Source organism: Mixophyes fleayi, chromosome 1 (assembly GCF_038048845.1).
Source record: "Mixophyes fleayi isolate aMixFle1 chromosome 1, aMixFle1.hap1, whole genome shotgun sequence".
Taxonomy (NCBI): domain Eukaryota; kingdom Metazoa; phylum Chordata; class Amphibia; order Anura; family Limnodynastidae; genus Mixophyes; species Mixophyes fleayi.
The window spans coordinates 165,077,489-165,097,682 of record NC_134402.1 but is presented as its reverse complement, the minus strand read 5'-3'; the positions used below and the strand labels follow the sequence as shown (position 1 = coordinate 165,097,682).

At 40.0% G+C, this 20,194-nt stretch overlaps 1 protein-coding gene across 3 annotated transcripts in view; it reads right to left on the bottom strand.

Moving 5' to 3' along the window:
- The window catches only part of WDFY3 (WD repeat and FYVE domain containing 3), a 209,299-nt gene that overhangs the window by 102,052 nt on the left and 87,053 nt on the right, over nucleotides 1-20,194 (bottom strand). For 2 of the 3 annotated variants that reach the window (XM_075203228.1, XM_075203237.1), the window contains exons 10-14: nucleotides 17,738-18,205; nucleotides 15,989-16,090; nucleotides 14,597-14,790; nucleotides 13,391-13,848; nucleotides 3,646-3,729 (exon numbers count right to left, since the gene is read on the bottom strand). In XM_075203228.1, coding sequence (XP_075059329.1) covers nucleotides 3,646-3,729; nucleotides 13,391-13,848; nucleotides 14,597-14,790; nucleotides 15,989-16,090; nucleotides 17,738-18,205 — 1,306 coding nt within the window. The remainder of the gene's footprint in view (nucleotides 1-3,645; nucleotides 3,730-13,390; nucleotides 13,849-14,596; nucleotides 14,791-15,988; nucleotides 16,091-17,737; nucleotides 18,206-20,194) is intronic. The other variant, XM_075203247.1, reaches the window with a different exon arrangement.

The window sequence follows — 20,194 nt, the reverse complement described above, 5'->3', positions numbered from 1 at the left end:
ATATATATATATATATATATATATATATATATATATATATATATATATATATATATATATATATATATCAAGCACTTGTAAGTATGTGTAACATAATTATTTCAGTAAAGTGCTAGCCACACCCCCAAATTAGGTTGGCCACACCCACTTGGCAAATGTCACTCCCACTTAGATGGGGGGCGCCGGTGTCCTGTCCCGCCCAGGGCACTAAAATGTCTAGTTACGGCACTGGCAAAGACTATTATCCAGGACAGTGGAGAAAACACTGTATGAACTGTGGCATAGCAAGAAACCTAGTATAAAATATATTAGACTTTTTGGACGTAAAGCATTTGTCTACATTTCTGCAGAATGACGCGGTAAACTGCAGAACCGGGCAGTGGATGGGATTCTTATTGGTTACACCAAATGTTCCAAAGAATACAGAATCAAAAACAGAAAAAGTAACTATAAGCAATAGTGTGACATTTCTTAAGGAACTGAGAAATGAAGGCGATGATCCCAGGAGATCTGGAAATGAAGAGAACACTAACTCCAAAGACACAAGCAATGCAGCTACTGATTAAGCTACACAACATATCAAAGATAGAGACATAGGAGTGCACGGCAGATGAAGTAAGGCACTCAACACCTGTGCGCCTCTCATATAAAGCAAACACAATGCAAAAAAGGTCGCTGCGAGAGGGTGTAAGGGCTGCGTCCAGACAGAGTGGATGCTCCTGGTGAAGAGCAATGGAATGTGGGGAGCAAAAGGGTAGAGAGACTGATGCAGTAAGCTGGAGAATTACATCACAGACTATCTAGAAAGATGGGTCTAGTGGATTAAGCCCCATCTGTTGAGAAGGGGTGTTGAGTTATTAGAGATATTACAACAGACTGAGACTTAGGGGTATATTTACTAAACTGCAGGTTTGAAAAAGTGGACATGTTGCCTATAGCAACTATTGGAACCATCTATCTATATTTCTATCATACACTATCTATATTGCCTCTGAAAATCTTATTCCACGATGGATAGTATTATTTTGCCTGACGCATTTCAATAGAAAAATCATTTACACTATATGTAGGCAAACTGATTCACCGATATGTTAATAGTACTACAATTTTTTATTTGACACAGTGATCACATTTTCTGTATAGCTTCAAGTTTTCAGCTGGTCAGCCGGGATCTGCAAGTTTTGCTGTGGAAAGATATACAAACTGGCTAAAGCTCTCAGAGGCATTACTCAAGATCCGTGGAAGCGGAGAAACCGCGCCGGACAGTTTTGTGACATTCATTAGAAACCCACACTTTTGGATGTCAGTGTCATTCAGGTGTTGCATTCACCTGAAAGCAGCGGCAACTGAAGTATTGAGTCGGGCAGGTTCCTGGCGCTTAATTTCTCATATATACATGTTGATCATATTGCGTTCCAAGTTTTATATCTGACCGAAAGCCACAGAATTCCAGGAGCCCTTACTTGGTGAATTTAACCAATTACAGTTACATTCCTTTCTATGGACTTCAAGCTCATATGCAGACACAAAAGGTGTTAGCATAGAACAGTTTATGCTAGAAGCAAATGAAGGTCAGGGTATGGTACATAGCACTGATAATAGACAACAAATAAGGGCTGCTGATACTTTTCTGTGAGTTTCAGGGGGGATGTGAGAACTTGTCAATATTTATATTTTTCCTTTTCGTTTAGATTACTATTTATCAAATGTTTTTTAACAACTGCATGAACAACTGCCCTCTTGGTGTTGATATATGTTCATGCATGGTAGAATATGTAATACTTCCAACTAACTTGCATTTATTGGCTACATGTAATTAGCTGAATGAGTGTAATGAAGGGAAGAGAGGGTATAAAAAAAAAAAAAGCATAGTGGCCAGTGCTCTTTAGATCCCACATTTGGTACATCCACCAGGTTTAAGCTGTACATGCTGAACGGGGTCTAGCTGGAGAATTACCATAAGTCTTGAAAAGCTAAACATTGCCGTTAATAACCAAAGCATATTTGTTGCCAGCATTCCTGATAAATTAGTTGTAGAAACCAAACACCTGCACGCCTCAATCGAAAAGTACTCAAAAATCTTTTAAAAGAACCTTTAACGTGTGGTGTTTTATTTCCATACTGTTACACAGTTATTCATACTATTCCAAATATACAGAGAGATCTAGGTCGTCTGCCAGGATGCCCCATTATTTTCTGACTTTTACAACTGCTCACTATTTATATTAATCATCTCCTTCAATCTCTTGTACAGAACGTGTCATTATATTTATGCGACTCTACCTCTGTCAACTGATTGCTGTCCGTTTCTGAAACATTTGGCCTTTTCCAAATAGGATGTCAAAAGCCTCTACAATGTAATTACAGTGTGGAAGCAGCTCTACTACATGGGGGCCAGATTTCGTCTCCTGTGGAAATTTGATGTAAAACTACCTCATCAGGCGTTCTTTGACAGTATTTCTGACCTTAATTTCCATGGCATAAACATCAACTCAGCCATTAGATTGTATAACACAATGTTCAGCAAAAACACAATATTAAATACCTCTAGCACTCACTCACCCAGCCCTGTTAATTTGAGAAATGTCCTATTTTGCAAATGTGACAGTGCTACATTAATATGGCTAAAGACGATGACACAAGAACTTAATGAGAGTGGTTACCCAGATTCAATGCTACAAATCGTGTTTTTGGCAAAGCACTAAACTATTCCCTGGCAATACCAGAGTATGCCACATCTGAGAAGGACTGTAGGACTTTCTTCAGTCCTACTCAAGAGTGTGCCAGAAAGGTTGTTCAACATAATATTCATGGGTTATTTGTATCATTATCTTCATAAAAGACAGAGGGTCCATATTAAACAGTTAATTCTGCCTTTCAGACTCTGTCATTTTGCCCATATAATAAAATATATTATTTATCTTAATCTCCCACTTGGATATTCATATTCCATATATGGGCATTGGCCGCTTCCCAGTAGGCAGTTGTCTTTGCAGGCAGGCACTGTAGAAGGGAAACTGGTGGAGGAGCATTTGCTAGAACATTTAAAGCAACACTTACAAATATTTCTTAACTGTTTAAACAATGTTAATTTTTGAGAAAACCTGATACATGATTCGTTCAGACAGACCAACATTGCAGAAGTTAAAAAAATAAATAAATAAATCCATTCTTACTTTTCAAATTACATAAAATGCGACTAAGTCAGTGAATGTAAACACAATACACTATGGGGGCTGAATTGGGGGTCCTCAACGTCAAAAGGGCCGCACATTACCCTTAATCTCAGTAATAAGTTACAATAATAGATTTAATCAGAAAGAGACATCTATGTGTAATAACACAGCAGCAGGTATTTTAAACAAGTGTTACAATCTATAACACACAAATATGACAATAATGCAGGAAAGAGCTGAGGACTGCAGGGGATGGGTCGCCTATTTCCCCATCACTGCTTTAAGTAATAAGGTAGCAGAATCCCTGGTTTTGTAATCCACCAACATGGAAATTAGAGATTTACATTACTCATTTATACAAAACAAAAAACGTATGCAGCCCACTAATGCATACAGTATTAGCTGCATTATTAATACTCCTCCTTCACTACATATACTGAAAAGGAAAACCTATGAGAGAGCGCAGTACCTTTTCCGGGATAGAGCGGGGGTGCCCCAGGGTGAAGGCAGAGTAGTCTCATTTGTCAAGCAAGGCGGAATCTGCTCTGCACGACTACAGACATAACAGACATAAGCAGGATAGAAAAGTTAGAAAGACAAAGTGGAAAAGTTGTGTTAGTTTTATAGTACACAAAGAATAGAATTTTTACAGTAAAGCCTCAGCATAAAGAACAATGACACCTGGGAGTGATAAACACAAACATGAAGATTCATTCCAAGGTCCCCGTTTGTTTACTGGTAGAAGAGAGCAAGCATTAGTGCTACCCCAATTACTCACATCTACCACTGGGCAGTAAAGATGTCACACTAGATCACCTCACCATTTAGTACTGCATGACTTTTCACGACTTTTATTTAGTCTTCATAATCCAAAGATACTGGAGGAGTTGCTTTCATTTGCAGAAAAATAGACTAAAAAATGTAAATTGTGAATATTGCTTGACACATCTGCTCCGTGATTTTAGTAAACCCCTTTGTCTAAAATAAATAGTTTAGTAAAAAAAATTGAGGGAAAAAAAAACAATGGCAATTGTCAGTAGGAATGTTCAGTTTACACCTTTGTTAGCCTGACCAATGGATCTGGAATGCTTATGGTTTTTGCTGCAGTCATAATATTAAGGTAAATGGTGAAGGACAGTTATTGTTGCTTAAGATTTCAACAAAGACTAGTTTGTGTTTTTTGTTCCAACATTACGCGGTCTCTCCTCATTTCAACTGTACTACACTACCGGTAGCTGCAGAAATGTCAGTCTCCAATGGCTGCCTTACACTAGTCACATGCACTTTCCCCACAAGTATCTACAACTCTTATTTTGCTTCCCTATATATAACATGTTCTCCTACAGTAACGGTTATTAATTTCCATATGACATCATAGGTTATCAATTTAAAGTGTTGTCTGCATGGCTGATATTAATGACAGTGCTGAAACATCTCCTTATTACAGAAGAACCTGGTATAAGAATCCAGTCAGACGACACTCATGGGTTCTGAACTGGTGAATTGAAACAAATAGAACGCCACTAAGACTCTTGCCCAAGTGCCTTATTCATGAAGATGGTTATTGTTTTAGTTAAGCAACAGTTTTTGAGTGGAGTAATTGTTTAAAGCAAAACCATAGCACTGCTACCTGTTGACTATAAACATTCACCCACTTTATGATTCTTCTGGCTTGACCACAGTTTTTCTAGTGTAGAGTTTTTTTTGTAAAAGCCTGGTTCATTTCATGGTATCCTAGGTCAGTGATGGCTAATCTGTGGAAGTCCAGGTGTTGTGAAACTAAAAGCCCCAGCATGCTTTGCCAGCTATCAGCTAGTTATCTACTGGCAAAGCATGCTGGGGCTTGTAGTTTCACAACACCTGGAATGTCACAGGTTAGCCATCACTGTCCTAGGTCAATGGTTGATTTAGGAGGAAACATTTCCTTTCAACTGGCTATTGCCACCGGTAAGAGATAATCAATGTGTATGTCAAAAGGTGGAAAAAATAGGATTTTTGTACCGTAAAATCTCTCTCTCTGAACACGAGTTGGGGGAGTAATGCCACTAAAAATCTTTTGTCTAGCCTGCTCCCCTCCCCTCTATGCCCCTCCACAGGAAGAGCTCAGTTTATTTACTAACCAAGCCACAAGAGAGGGCGAAAACAGAACCAACAGAACTGTCAGAACAAAGGGGGGAGCGCAGTGTCCCCCAACTTGTGTTCAGAGAAAGAGATTTTACGGTAACTACAAAAATCCTATTGTCTCTTTCACACTAGTTGGGGAACACTGCTCAACTTGGTGACGTTCCAAAGCTGCCCCTATGGGTGGGAATGCTCAGAATGAGCGGCACGTAAAACTTTACGGCCAAAACTTGCATCTTTTGAAGCAAAGTCATTGAAACGATAAAACCTGATGACTATATGAACAGAAGACCAAGTAGCTGCTCTACACAACTGCTCAGCAGAGGCCCCATGCCGCGCCACCCAAGAGACGCTAACTGACCTCGTGAAATAAGCGGTCAGACCTTCAGGAACTGGAGAGCCCTTCGAAACGTATGCCTGCCGGATAGTAGAGGTGATCCATCTAGCCACAGTCTGCTTTGTGGCCGGCCAGCCACGCTTCCGATCGTCATACAGGACTAGAAGGCTATCAGCCTTCCGAAACGAAACTGTACGGTCCACATAAATCCTCAAAGCTCTGACCACTTCTAAAGAGACGGAGTTCTGACCAGGCACCACCTAATCCTGAGGTAAAACAGTCAGAACAATATCCTGGTTTATGTGAAACCTTAAGACCACCTTTGGTTGAAACAAAGGCTTCATTCTAAGCACTGCACGATCGTCATGGAAAACAAGAAGAGGAGCCCGACATGACAGGGCTGCAACTCCGAAACCCGCCTGGCCGAAGCAATGGCCAGCAAAAAGGTCACTTTCCACGTGAGAAGTTCTAAAGAAACAGACTCCAAAAGGTTCAAAAGGTGACTTTTGAAGCTCCAAAAAGGACCAAGTTTAGGTCCCACGGAGCCACTGGCGGAACAACAGGCGGTTGTACGTGAATTACCCTCTGTAGAAACGTCTGTACCTTCGGTAACAGAGCTATACATTTCTGAAAATACACCGACAATGCAGCTACCTGGACCTTAAGGGACGACAACCTCAATCCCTTGTCCAGACCATCTTGCAGAAAAGCCAACACCCTGGCTAAATGAAAAGAATTAGCAGGCACTTTGATCTTCTCACACCAAACATATACATCCTTTCCAAATGTGGTGATAAATTGTGGATGATGGTGGTTTTCTCACCTGGATCATGATTTTTAACCACTCTCTCCCAAAACGCTTTCTGTCTAAGAATCAAAGATTCAACCTCCAAGTCGACAAAGCCAATTGATCTAGATCTTGATGAAAGAATGGACCTTGACTGAAGATCCTTCCTGAGAGGCAGATGCCAAGAATGATCCACCGACATGTCTACAAGATCTGAGTACCACACTCTTCTCGGCCAATATGGTGCCAGTAGAATCACAAACACTTTCGCCTCTCACTATCTGCAAGATCCACACCAGCATTGGAAGTGGAGGGTAGAGGCACACCAACTTGAAGTTCCAGTGTACCATTATAGCGGCCACTAAGAACGACTGAGGGTATCTTGATCTGGCACAATACCTTTCTTCATTGCGGTTGAGCCGTGAGGCCATCATGTCTATTTTTGTCCAACCCCACTGGAGGACTATTTGAGAAAACACCTCTGGATGGAGCGACCATTCGCCTGCGTGAAGACAATGCCGACTTAAGTAGTCGGCCTCCCAGTTGTCCACCCATGGAATGAACACCGCTGAAATTGCAGGAACCTGTTGTTTCGCCCATTTCATGATCTTTGACACTTCATTCATGGCAAGAGGACTCCTAGTTCCTCCTTGATTTATGTAAGCTACCGCCGTAGCATTGCCCGTCTGTATTCAGATCGGCCGACTTGCCAGGAAGGACTGTGCATTTTTCAAGGGAATTAGACACTCTGGTCAACCCCTGCACAGACCGTTCCAAAATACTCATCCAAACAGGCTCCTGGGAGAACCCTGGACCACCCTGCAGCAACTGAGACGCCTGTCCCAAAGGAATGGCCTCTGAGGACTGCGTACCTAGAGAAGAGGAAAAGGTATCAGCACCTACTGTCCCCAATCGTGGGTTGTCTCTCCTTAGTTTGGCAACAGACCGTTCCAGCTCCTTGGCCCAGGTTGGTTCCATGATGTCCGCCACACTCGCAGACGAGCGCCCGCCCAGGTCCTCGACTTCGCCTACTGTGCACAGGCTCCCCTGATCTGACCGTCAACCAGGCAATTTGGACTCACAACTAGTACAGGTGTAGTACATTACAGAGACAGCCTTGGATTTGGCCCTGGTCCCTCTTTCTGACATATTGCAAAACAGAAAGGTAAATGAGAGGCATACTGTAGAACTCTCTTATAACAAAGAAGAACTGTACAGTATATGGCAAACTGTAACACTATGGAAATACACAATAATACAGTGCTTCAGCTAAGACTAGAACCAGAAGTGTTCTGTAATGTACCCCCACAGAATGTACAGCAGATAGAAAACACACAAACACTGAAAAAGATATAAGAAACAGCAAAGCCACTCTACATCTATTGGTTCTCAATCCTCAGGGATATGTCTGTGTCTGAGTGTCCCACTTGATTTTTATGCAGGCCAGCAAAGAGTTAACAAAAAACATACATTTGTAATTGCAAGAAAAGAAAATACACATCAGCCCCTGGTGGGGACTGCGCTTCAGCGACACCTCCCCAGCAGCATAATATGCCTCACTTCCTGTTTGCACCGCAACTTCTCCACCAAATGCCGGCAAACAGACTGGGCAACTGGAGCGCTAGCAGCTCCGCCTCCAAAGCAGTCACGTGCGACCGGAGCATGCTGCTGCAGCTTCCAGGGCGAACTGCATCGCCTCCCTGGAAGCGGCTCGGTCCTGGACACTACCAAATGCCACTTTTCCCGGGAGCCCTACATAAATCGGGTGGGGGCGGCACTAAAGCGCCTCAGGCGCTATCCCTGAGAAATCCTAGCTATCTATCAAAAACACAAAAAAACTCTAAGACTAGACTAAAAGTGCCCTATTCCGTAGGCACTAAGAAAAAAAACTGTGCCCTTCCTGTGGAGGGGATATAGAGGGGAGGGGAGCAGGCTAGACAAGCTTTTTAGTGCCCTTACTCCCACAGCACCCTCTATACACCAAGGTGAGCAGTGACCCCTAACTAGTGTGAAAGAGAAATCGCATTTACTAAAAAATACATATATATTTTATCACCTATGTCTTTTATCATCTAAGTATTTGCCATACATTCCTGACAATTTTGCTTCGGGACAGCTTTTATAAAATGTCCTTTAAAGTGTGGAACATCCTTTCAATTCCCTTCAGTTTATGAGACAAGCAAATATCTTACAGAAGGATAATGGGATATTTTAAAAGATACAAAAAAAAACAACATTGTATGCCACAATTTCTAGATTGTAATTGAGTTTATGAACATATTTTACAGAAAAACCTTTCAACATACAAATATTTTGTAATTCAGTCCTTGTTTATGCTAATTAGCTTGAAACAACTTTCTAAAACAGAAAATGTTGTGGTTTTCTCCCCACCGACATAAAGTAATGCAAAATACAAAAGGACAACATAGGCAAATGTACTAATGGGAAAGAATTTGGAACAAAGCACATAAATTAGAAATTGACTACTGTTACTGATGCAAGAAGGGGTGACCGATATTTAGAGCAATTGATTACAAGAATCTATATTTTGTATTTTAAACATATGGATCAGTTCTGCTTACACTGTAGAGACATTTAAGTCTCAGAGACTACAGTAATCTTCTGTTGGAAAGGCACATTTCACAAGGAGATGATAATAAATCACAATAAAATGCTATAAGATTGGGGTACAATTAGAAATTAAATGTTGTATTGAGAGCCACAGTAATGTAATTATGGAAAGCTTTCAAGCAAGATGGTGGTATCTTGATTTCAACAATACCACTCACTAAATTTGCTACACATCTAAATCTAAAATATTTTTCATGTATGAAACATATAGGTGAAATGTATTGTTCAATTTCCTGAAGTTCTGCTGTAACACTATTTCAAATGCCAACATGTTTCTTATAGGTGGGCAGACTCTGGGAGGTATGGAAGGCTGGCAATAAATGTGTGTACACCACATGTTTGACTCCTGAGCATGACAGCAAGCACTGATCCCCAAACCAGGGACAACCAGTTTTACACAGAGGAACATTTGTGTTACCTGAAACCTCTGCAGTCTGCTCTCATCTGATGGAGTTTCGTTTAATTCAAAAAATAGCTTAAAAATAATTATGGAGAGTAAAACAATTATGTTTTAATTATCATTGTTACTTGCATTGATTGTAGTGAAATTCATAATTCATTTTATAAGAATGTATTTATTTTAACATTTACTACCTGCATAAAATAAGCTGATTAATCCATCTATAAATTCATAAACTCACGAGATCTGAGACAGGTTACATAATAGAGAATTTATTTTTTTACTTCCCTGTAATGTTTAATATTTCCAGCACCTCGATAAGATGTGACAAATGCAAGAGAACATGCCCAGCAGTGTGACATTGCAGACACCCGGTAAATTGGCGACAAGTTTGTTTTTCTTGACTTTCCAAAATAGGAATGGAGTAGACAAACTCTAGCTTATGACAATGTTTAATGAAGAAATGCTTTATTTTAGGATGGAAAAATCCTAAAAAATTATTAAACAATGTTTTTATAAAATTACCCTAACTACTCCGGACTCTGAAGGCATAGTTAATGGCCACTAAGGGGTTGATTAGGGTTTACAGCTGGACCAAACCATGTGGCACAACAAGGGGTGCAAATGCAAACATCTTTTGCATGCAAGGCAAATACAGCATGCTCCTGTATGCTCCACATAAACGGGCCAGCTCTATTTCTACTCTGCATTTTGCAGTTGGTCTCGGCCACTCCCCCTCCTCACAACTTTAAATAATGGCGCATATTTTATCCCCCCCCCCGACCCATCCAAACACAAACTGATGTTTCAAGGTGCAAAGTGTGCCCCAGTATCTGTATTTACTCCTAACTCTAAATCAGTCCCTAAGTACAGAAAGCCATTTAATAAAAACGTACAAGACTGTTAGAATATATTAGAAAGTAAAGTGGTGCATCTCTCATCTGGCAGCGTTGAAACATGACCAATGTTAGTCTGGAAAATTGTAGAGATTTGAGAGTTGGAACATTAGAAGGCACTGTGTGTAAAGGAAGCATGACTTCTTAAAATAAGTACAGCTCTTCCTGTTCTATAGAAATAATCCCACTTTCATATCCAGGAGCTTAGAGGAGGGACCCACAGAACAGATCTCGAGAAGTGGTAGCGCTGGGCCTGTTTCACTACTGATCTCTCTGGCTCAATTCTGCTATTTGCTCGATACTCATGGAAGATACCGCTAAGAGTGCTCTAACATCTGACAGCTCACAGTACATTGATTAGCCATTAGATTACGATATTAACAAATCAGCGGATGCTGGTAGATGTCAGCTAAGCACACAAATCCCATCAGTTTCGGCAACGAATATCAAGTAAGGATTTTAACTTAAGAAACTTCCTATTTAAGTCTCCTGGACAAAACCATGTTACAATGCAAGGTGTGCAAATTAGTATTCTGTTTTGCACATAAGTTAAATACTGACTTTTTTCATGTAGCACACAAATATCAACTTTAAATTTCAGTGTACAAATAAGCTATCAAGTATTTTTGTGCTACATGAAAAAACACAAATACTTGATAGCTTATTTGTACACTGAAATTTAAAGTTGATATTTGTGTGCTACATGAAAAAAGTCAGTATTTAACTTATGTGCAAAACAGAATACTAATTTGCACCCCTTGCATTGTAACATAGTTTTGTCCAGGAGACTTAAATAAGAAGTTTCTTAAGTTAAGATCCTTAATGAATCAGACCCGCAGATTGTGAAATTTTACAGTGAAATATGACCATTACAAATTTTTCTTTTTTCAAGACTTGTGGAAGGTGTTAAGAATTCACTTCTGTGTTGCAGCAAAACCATGTATGTCAGGTATATGTTTGTAATAACATGGTAAAGTAAAATCTTGCCAACGTACTTTGTGCTCCATATTACTTTACAGATTTACTTTTTGGAAAGTGCAGTGCACTACATTATCATTAGCATGTTGATTCAATGGTTTTGCTCTAAATATATGCATTAACTTTGCAGCAAGTACCACCAAAGTGAAATCTTTTGCAGCACTCCACATAAATTTACCTCTTACACAGGTTGCATATGTCACACTAATGTGCTGCCAAGAGCAGAGGTCCGGCCCTACACTGGCCATCAGATCGGAGGTCCGGCCCTACACTGGCCATCAGATCGGAGGTCCGGCCCTACACTGGCCATCAGATCGGAGGTCCGGCCCTACACTGGCCATCAGATCGGAGGTCCGGCCCTACACTGGCCATCAGATCGGAGGTCCGGCCCTACACTGGCCATCAGATCGGAGGTCCGGCCCTACACTAGCCATCAGATCGGAGGTCCGGCCCTACACTGGCCATCAGATCGGAGGTCCGGCCCTACACTAGCCATCAGATCGGAGGTCCGGCCCTACACTAGCCATCAGATCAGAGGTCCGGCCCTACACAAGACATCAGATCAGAGGTCCGGCCCTACACAAGACATCAGATCAGAGGTCCGGCCCTACACAAGACATCAGATCAGAGGTCCCGCCCTACACAAGACATCAGATCAGAGGTCCCGCCCTACACAAGACATCAGATCAGAGGTCCGGCCCTACACTAGCCATCAGATCAGAGGTCCGGCCCTACACAAGACATCAGATCAGAGGTCCGGCCCTACACAAGACATCAGATCAGAGGTCCGGCCCTACACAAGACATCAGATCAGAGGTCCCGCCATAAACTAGCCCTCAGATCAGAAGTCCTGACCTACACTGGCTATTATAGTGCAGTTCTGCTTTAAACACTAGTCGCGATATTATACACTGCTTGAAGAATGGCTGCTACTCTGTATACTAGCAACCATCAAGAACATTTTTGCAAACCCCAGAATGTGGGGTGGGATAGACATGGTCCTGTTAAGTATGTTAAAGTGCCCATCTCAATGGAGTCCCACCATTTTTATGGTTCAGTATATGTTATTCCAGCAAAACCAATCAGACATTTTGTAGCCTTATAAAATCATAGTTGAAAAATAATTTTATAGTTTATGCTTTGTTGCCTACTGCATTCAAAGAAGCACTCCCACTTCCAGGTCCTTAGAACTGCTCTGGAGAATAAATCTGCACTTAACTTTGCGTAATTGTGGATCCATCTGAAAACGCATATGGCAGAAAGAGTGAATGTCAGAAGAAAAGGGACGTGCGTCCACCAGCACAGCAGGGAACGCACCAATAAATGTGGCTTCTACATCTCTTTTTCTCTAGATCAGTTAAATAATCTTGTCTCACAACCAAATCTTTTTTCTGTACTAATGCAACTTATCCTTCCTCAGCAAGGAACAGCCCTGATCCCTCTAACTGCTTCAAAACCATGTACAGTCATGTAAATCCGAGGGCATTTGCCAAAAGTAGATGGGCGACAGCACTGCACTTGCATAAGTGACCCTACAGACATGAACACACTCATTTTTTTCTATTTATTTTTCTAAAAAACCTGGAAATGTTTACCAAAGAATATGGAGAATACAAAAAAAGTGGGTAACGTAGATGACGTCAACAATGTCTGCATTTTAATCCAACATCTTCATTGTGGACATGGCTCACAATTTTATTACACAGAAAGGTTTTCCATGGCAGAATGTTTTCTTTATGTGCAGCCCCAAAAGTATGCTTATAGCATTCATAGTTACCTTTCATGTTCCCAGTTATCAGTGACAGTAATAAAAAAGGAAAAACGAGGAAACATGTTCTGTTTGGCAATACTAGTGTTGGAAATATGAAATCTATTGCTAAAAATCCACTAACAAGATAACTGTAAAATAAAATGCTAAATATAGTTAAAAACACTGTGTTTGCATCCCTGGTGGGAGGTCCTACCTATGCTCCTGCTTGCAAATGTTCATATCCATAACAATGTCAATGCATCCCCAGTATTAACATTTAAAAAAAAAAAAAAAAAAAAATATTAAAAACATACCTGTCAAAGGAGTCTGTAGCTACTTTATAAAGATATACAAAAAGTTTGCTGCAGTGCCTCAACACAGGGCACACAGAGTCCAACTGCACCAGGTCCTCTTCTAGAAGTCTCTGAAATGGTTGATTATTGGAAGGGAAGACATTTGACGGTTTGATTTTCCGGGATTCCGAGAAGCAGCCCAGTAGCCGAATGGCGTCTGACAGTTTTTCATACTGGATCTCGGTTCTGAAGAAGTGAGAGTTTGCAGGCTCATAACGCATGGCTGCCGTCAGAGTGCAGAAGACAGTGTAAAGAAGTTCAAAGACTTGGTTCTGGTTCATTTTTTCCCCACCATTCCTTGGTGGACAACTCAGAGACTTCTCCATGGCAACCAACAGAGATGTGATATATACAAAGCCTCCAACTTTACGAAAAACCGTCCTGGTCCGGTGGCTTTCTCTTAGAACTATTAAAAGTGCCTATAAACCATAGAAAGAAAACAGTTATTCTAGACCTATCTAGACCAGAGAAAAACGTCTAGTACTTCTTGTGCATTATTTACCAATATGAAAGGAGTGAAATGTTGCAAATAATTAGAGAAATCATTACACATTTTTATTAAACGATTAAGTATAGAGAATCCTCAATTCCTGCGTTTTAAGTCAATAATCAGACATACACCAACTATGTACATGTACTTACTGCATTAAGAGTACAGTATAAAGAATTTTGAATTCAAATGTGTTTGACCAATGTCACAAATACGGTGCCTTCTGTTATAATGCACTAGGTTTTACTTTTTTCCTCTTCAGAAGGAAACAAAAGTAAAATTGAAGGGACCAGAGTTTTGTTCAGTACCAAGTGATTTTTGTGCATATCTGTTGACACAACAGGGTACATGGCTCATGTAGCTTGTAGTGCTATGTACTGTACTAATGGCTCTGCCATCAATAAAATTGTTAACATTATCGAAAATTATATGATTAATAAGTAAAACATAATCAAGTACCAATTCCATTCTGTTAGACAGCAGAGAAAAATGGAAATATTAGAAAAGTGTAATTGCAAGTTAAGCTAGATGGGGACTGAAGTGAAAGAACAGTTAAGATTTTTGTGAATCTCGCCATCTGTTAGCTGTTAATTAACAAATTCATTTTTCTTTTCCGAAGTCAAAACAACACGATACGAGCAGCAGAAAATTTGACATACAAGGAAATAACAGCTTACCCGCAGAATGTCTGTCTTAAGCTGCAGCTCCGATGATGGGGCTGAGTGCATCAATCCTAAAAGGGTCCCCATGTCATCATCTCCACTAGGAGACAACATTAGTTGCTGGATCACCATGAGTGCATGCTCTCTACACTGAGGGTATTTCACGATGTTGTGCACACACCTTGCCCCTCCAAACTCTCTGAAGACACCTGTGAGGACAATATAAAAAGGGGACAAAAAAAAGCTCTCTCTTACAAAAAAATTAAAAATGCTTAAAATGTACCCATCGCCTACACAGTGGAGGCAGTAATTTTAGGCTGAATCAGTATAACATATGTGAATGCAGCCTATAATTTTACTAAGACCTAAGGTCTCATGAACATTAGCCACAATGTGCCTCTATGATGCCACCGAATTTGAGAAAATGGCTAGATTGTTTTTTATAAATACAGGTTCGGCCCAAAAAATGTCTCATTGCGGAAAATAAAAGCACAGTATTACCATTATAAACAACCATGGTAATACTGTTGCTCAGTCCCAGCTCTCCAAGTACACTGACAGCAGAACAGCCTCTGCAAAGAGCTGTTTAATGATGTGTCTTGTTCCCAGGACTCCTGAAACCTGGGACGTTTGTTGCAAAGCAGATGACAGTACCTAAAAACTCGAACTTTAGGTTAAAACCTGAGAAGTGGAAATCCTATCATGAACACAGCTTTCACAATGTAAGTCAAGAGTTTTTCTTTTGAACTGAGTTTCTGACCGGTGACAAACTACTATGAAACTGGTGGCATTTTAAGAAGAAACTCAAATGTGAAACATCAAACGAAACAAATATTTATTATACACGTTAATTTTTTTTGCAGCACACATGTGTTGAGTAGTGAAAGCTGGAAACAGGCAGAGGACAAACATTGATGCATGTGCCCATCTCCAACTGTCAAACAAAAATGGTGGTTTTTTAAAAAAAAAAAAAAAAAACACACACTAGATAAGATTGGAACTTCACACTTTACTCGTGTTCTTTGGTGCATTAAGTAGGTTTTATGTTTTAGCATAATATTGAGAATAATGTGCATAATTAGGGCAAAATACAAGTAGAGCAATATCAGGATACAGTTTAAATATATACTTTTCTGGGCAGTTAAACTCTTTGTGGTTACTATTCCAGCCCCATCCACTAGAGTTCAGTAACTTCTGATTTCCCACGTTTCAGCACCACATCCAAACAGGGAAAGTGGGATCCCTAAATAACAGTCACAGGATTCCATAAAATATTTACAGGAAGACAGCATTATAGGAAACTTAAGAACCAAACACTTACATGAACAAGTACAATGAGTATGTAACAGACAAGATAAAATAAAATTACCCGTTCGCATTTCTTAAAACAGAATGTGAGACACTTACCAGCATTGGTATTTGATCCCTGTAGCAATACGGTTAGTGTCTCCATCACCACCAATGCTAATTGCCTTTGGTCCTCGGTTGACTGTATGACTGTTGTGCAGCCTAGAACATAAAAAAATAGGTGTCCCAAAAACTTTTTGACATTCGTGAACTGCTAACAATTTAAAAATGTAAATTCCAGCAAAGAATCATGTGCCGATTCAGAATATTGCATATTAATATTAAAATTGTTTGATCTCTTAAAAGAAAAAAAATACTCCATGTGCCAATTATTTTTAAAAAAAAATAAAAAATAAAAATCCACAACAATATATCACCATTTGTCTTTCTCAGTCAATCATAGTCTACTTTGGTGCAACACAATACCATACCGCTCTGGCATTTTAGTAATATTCCTTTTGATATACATATTAGAAGAAAAAGAAAAATTAAGTTGAAAATAGGAGCATTTTGTGCAATAACCGATTTGTAATCAAAGCTGTTTTCATAATACAAGTAGTTCAATTATTTCTAGGTTCTCTTTACTTATTTATGTTAAATGACTTGACTTTAAATTAACCAAGAACAAAATAAATATAACAAAATATTTTCAATTATAAATCATTAGGTATGCTGTACAAACTCATCAACAAAGCTAAAACAATGAAACTATTTAGTAGAATTTGCTAGCTCAATTAAGTAATGACAAAGTAATCACCAACTACCTGGAGCCAGGAACTAGAGCAGTGCCTATAATCACCAACTACCTGGAGCCGGGAACCAGCATAGTGCCTATAATCACCTGCTGCCTGGTGCCAAAAACTAGCACAGTGCCTAACCTTTGTTTCTCAACTGTGTGGAGTGAACAAGTAGCGCAGTGCCTGTGACACCAGCTGCACAGAGCCAGGAATTAGTATTGTGTCTGCCTGGAGTCAGGAGTTGGTGTATCTGTGTCCATGAAAATGTATCCAAACCAACAGCTTGTTATTCTGCTACCTTATATATCAAATGTACCCCACACCTTAGATTGTAGACTCGTTCTGGCAGGGCCACCTTTACCTTCTATTTCATGTTATTTGTTTGCACCATGATCCCCTTCCCAATGTACACTGCTGCCTAATATGTTGGCAGTTTATAAATAAAATAATAATCATAGGGAAATGGAATCGATTGCTAATATATGCTACAAGGCCAGCGATTATAACTACGTGGATGTTTAGAAGATGGGCTTTAAAGCATCTCACCTCCCCCACATGGTACTCTGAACTGTGTACACTATGAAAGGTCTGGGGGGATTGTCCTATAATGTGGGTGGACAACAAGCAGACATAGTAAGGGTAACATAACCCAATATTAGTGCCACTAATGTAACCTCCATGCGTCGAGAGTTTGGGAGTAGGGAAGGAAAAAGATGAAAATCTCTGTCTGTGAAATATGGGATTTTCTACAATGTACAAAGCCACAGTGAACTAGAGCAAATGCCCTGAAATAACATGCAATACTCTTGAGGGAACAAGGGATACACATGATGCCAAGGGTGTAAACAAGATTCTCCGTCATTAGTACATGCTGCAGACACACCACATTATAGTGACATCACAGGATCGGACATGAAATTATGGTCCTGGCCTGAAAAGTTGACCATAGTTGCAAGAATTAGAGGATATTTAACAAAAGATGTATTATACTACAGTAATATAATAAAAAAGCAAATGCATAATACCGCTTACATCACTGTAATAACAACAAAGGAAAGCCGCAAGGTCCTACCTTGTTCAATATATGCTTGGGCAGGGTCTTTCAGTACAGCAGCATACTTGTGCAAAAGATTGACCATAACCTCCAAGAGTCCCACTTCTTTAAAAACATCTTTAAAAATGTGGTGATGGCGTATGAATTTTAGTAGAGTTTTTGTGGCAATAATGCTACAGGAAAATGAAGTGTTGGATTTTAAAAGGATGCTGACACTGATCAGTTCTTTGCATGGAATATAGTTTAAGCTGAAGACCACAAACTCAAGCATCTCAAAGTATTTCACTTGCACATCGGGCAACTTGGTAATCTTCTCTGCAAACTGGGATAACGTGTGCTGAGACTCCAAAATGAAGTAATTGGCATTGTCAGACATGTAAATATTGGTGATGGCATCCAAGATAATCTGTGCAAGGTAGCAGGTTTTTGCTTTAAGAAATGCATTCTGTAGGACCGAGAAGGCTTGAATGTTTCTCACACTCAAACCTACAATCAAACAGATGAAAAGAAATTAAATGTGGTTAAAAGCAGAAAGGCAGACACTGTTCACACAAACATACCTCAAAGTACATCATCATAGTAAAAGAAACATGTCAGAGATACTTTGTTGAAGTAATTGCTGGGTAAAGCGGAGCAAATTGTCCATCACGTTAATGACACATTGGTCACTGGGAACACCGCTACCTTGGAATCCATCGGATGGTGATCTTTAAATATTTATGTGACCAAGGAACACAGTAGGGTTGAATAACTTATACTCATGAGATTGTTTAGTAGTTTGCTGTTACTAAAGGTCATAGAATAGAGAAAACTATGGCAACAATTAAAAGGACATGCCCACATTTGAAAACCAATCATTTTTTATATAAAAAATGAACAATGCTCTGAAACTTTCAAAACATTAAGACACTGACTACGTGAAACGATGAGGTCAGTGTGATCCACACGATGTTCACCTGACATTTCACTGTAGCTTTATTAAAAATTTTACCTTGCCACCATAGTACAGACTGCTGAAGCTCCTCCCACATCTACAGGACAGTATCCTAACACCATCTGGTGTAGGTCAAAAAGCTAAGAAAGAAGTCATTTCATGTTGACTCTCTAGAAAAATCCACCAATCCTCACAGTACATTTCTGAATAGATAAGTTCACTTAGAGTGGCACCTGCCTACTAATATGGCAACCTGCTGCACAGTAGTGAAAGAGATCATGATGGACATATTTCATTAAGTATAAACACTCAGGTTATTTCATGTATATTATTCAGCTCAATAACACACAGTTATACACCGATCAGCCGCAACATTAAAACCATCTGCCCACGATTATGGAGGTCCCCCTCATGCCGCCAAGACAGCTTTGACCTGTTGAGACATGGACTCCATAAGACCACTGAAGGTGTCCTGTGGTATCAGATCCTATAAGTCCTACAGTTGCGAGTTGGGGTTTATATGGCTTGGACTTGATTTTCCAGCACATCCCACTGATGGTCGATCAGCTTGAGATTTGGGGAATTTGGAGGTCAAGTCAACACCTTAAACTCTGTCATGTTCCTCTAATGTTTGAACAATTTTTGCTCTGTGGCAGGCTGCATTGCCCTGCTGAAAGAGGCCACTGCTAACAGGGAATACCGTCGCTATGAAGGGGTGTGCATGATCTGCAACAATGTTTAGGTATGTGTCATAGTAACATCCACATGAATGCCAGTACCTAAGGTTTCCGAGCAGAACATTGCCCTGAGTATCACACCAACTCCGTCGGGTTGCCTTTTTCATATAGTCCCATAACGCATCATGATGCCAATCCAGATAAGCGACACACACGTCCACATAATGTAAAAGAAAACGTGGATCATCAGACCAGGCCACCTTTTTCCATGCTCCATGGTCCACTTTCTACCATTGCTCTCAAGTGCCCATTGTAGGCGCTTTCGGCGGTGGATAGGTGTCAGCCTAGCCACTCGAACTGGTGACAGTCGCGGGTGCAGACCGGTCAACCAGTTGTCCTTCCTTGGACCAGTTTTGGTAGATACTAACCACTGCATATCGGGAACACCCCACAAGACCTGCAGTTTTGAAAATGCTCTGACCCAGTCATCTAGCCATCACAGTTTGGCCCTTGTCAAAGTCGCTCAGATTCTTACACTTGTCTATTTTTCCTGCTTCCAACACATCAACTTAAAGAACTGACTGTTTACTTGCTGCCTAATATATCCCACTCCTTGACAGGTGTCATTGTATCAAGATAATCAACGTTACTTACTTCACTTGTCAGTTGTTTTAATGTTATGGCTGATCAATGTATATCGTTCTTATTTACTCTATGATAAATAGAAATGTTGTCAACATAAAATAAAAATAAAAAAAATAAAAACACATTTTCATAATTCCCCAATGTTAAATTCTTTTCCCATGCATTACTAGTTATTTATTATATAATTGGTTATACTGTACCACCAATTACACAGGAGGT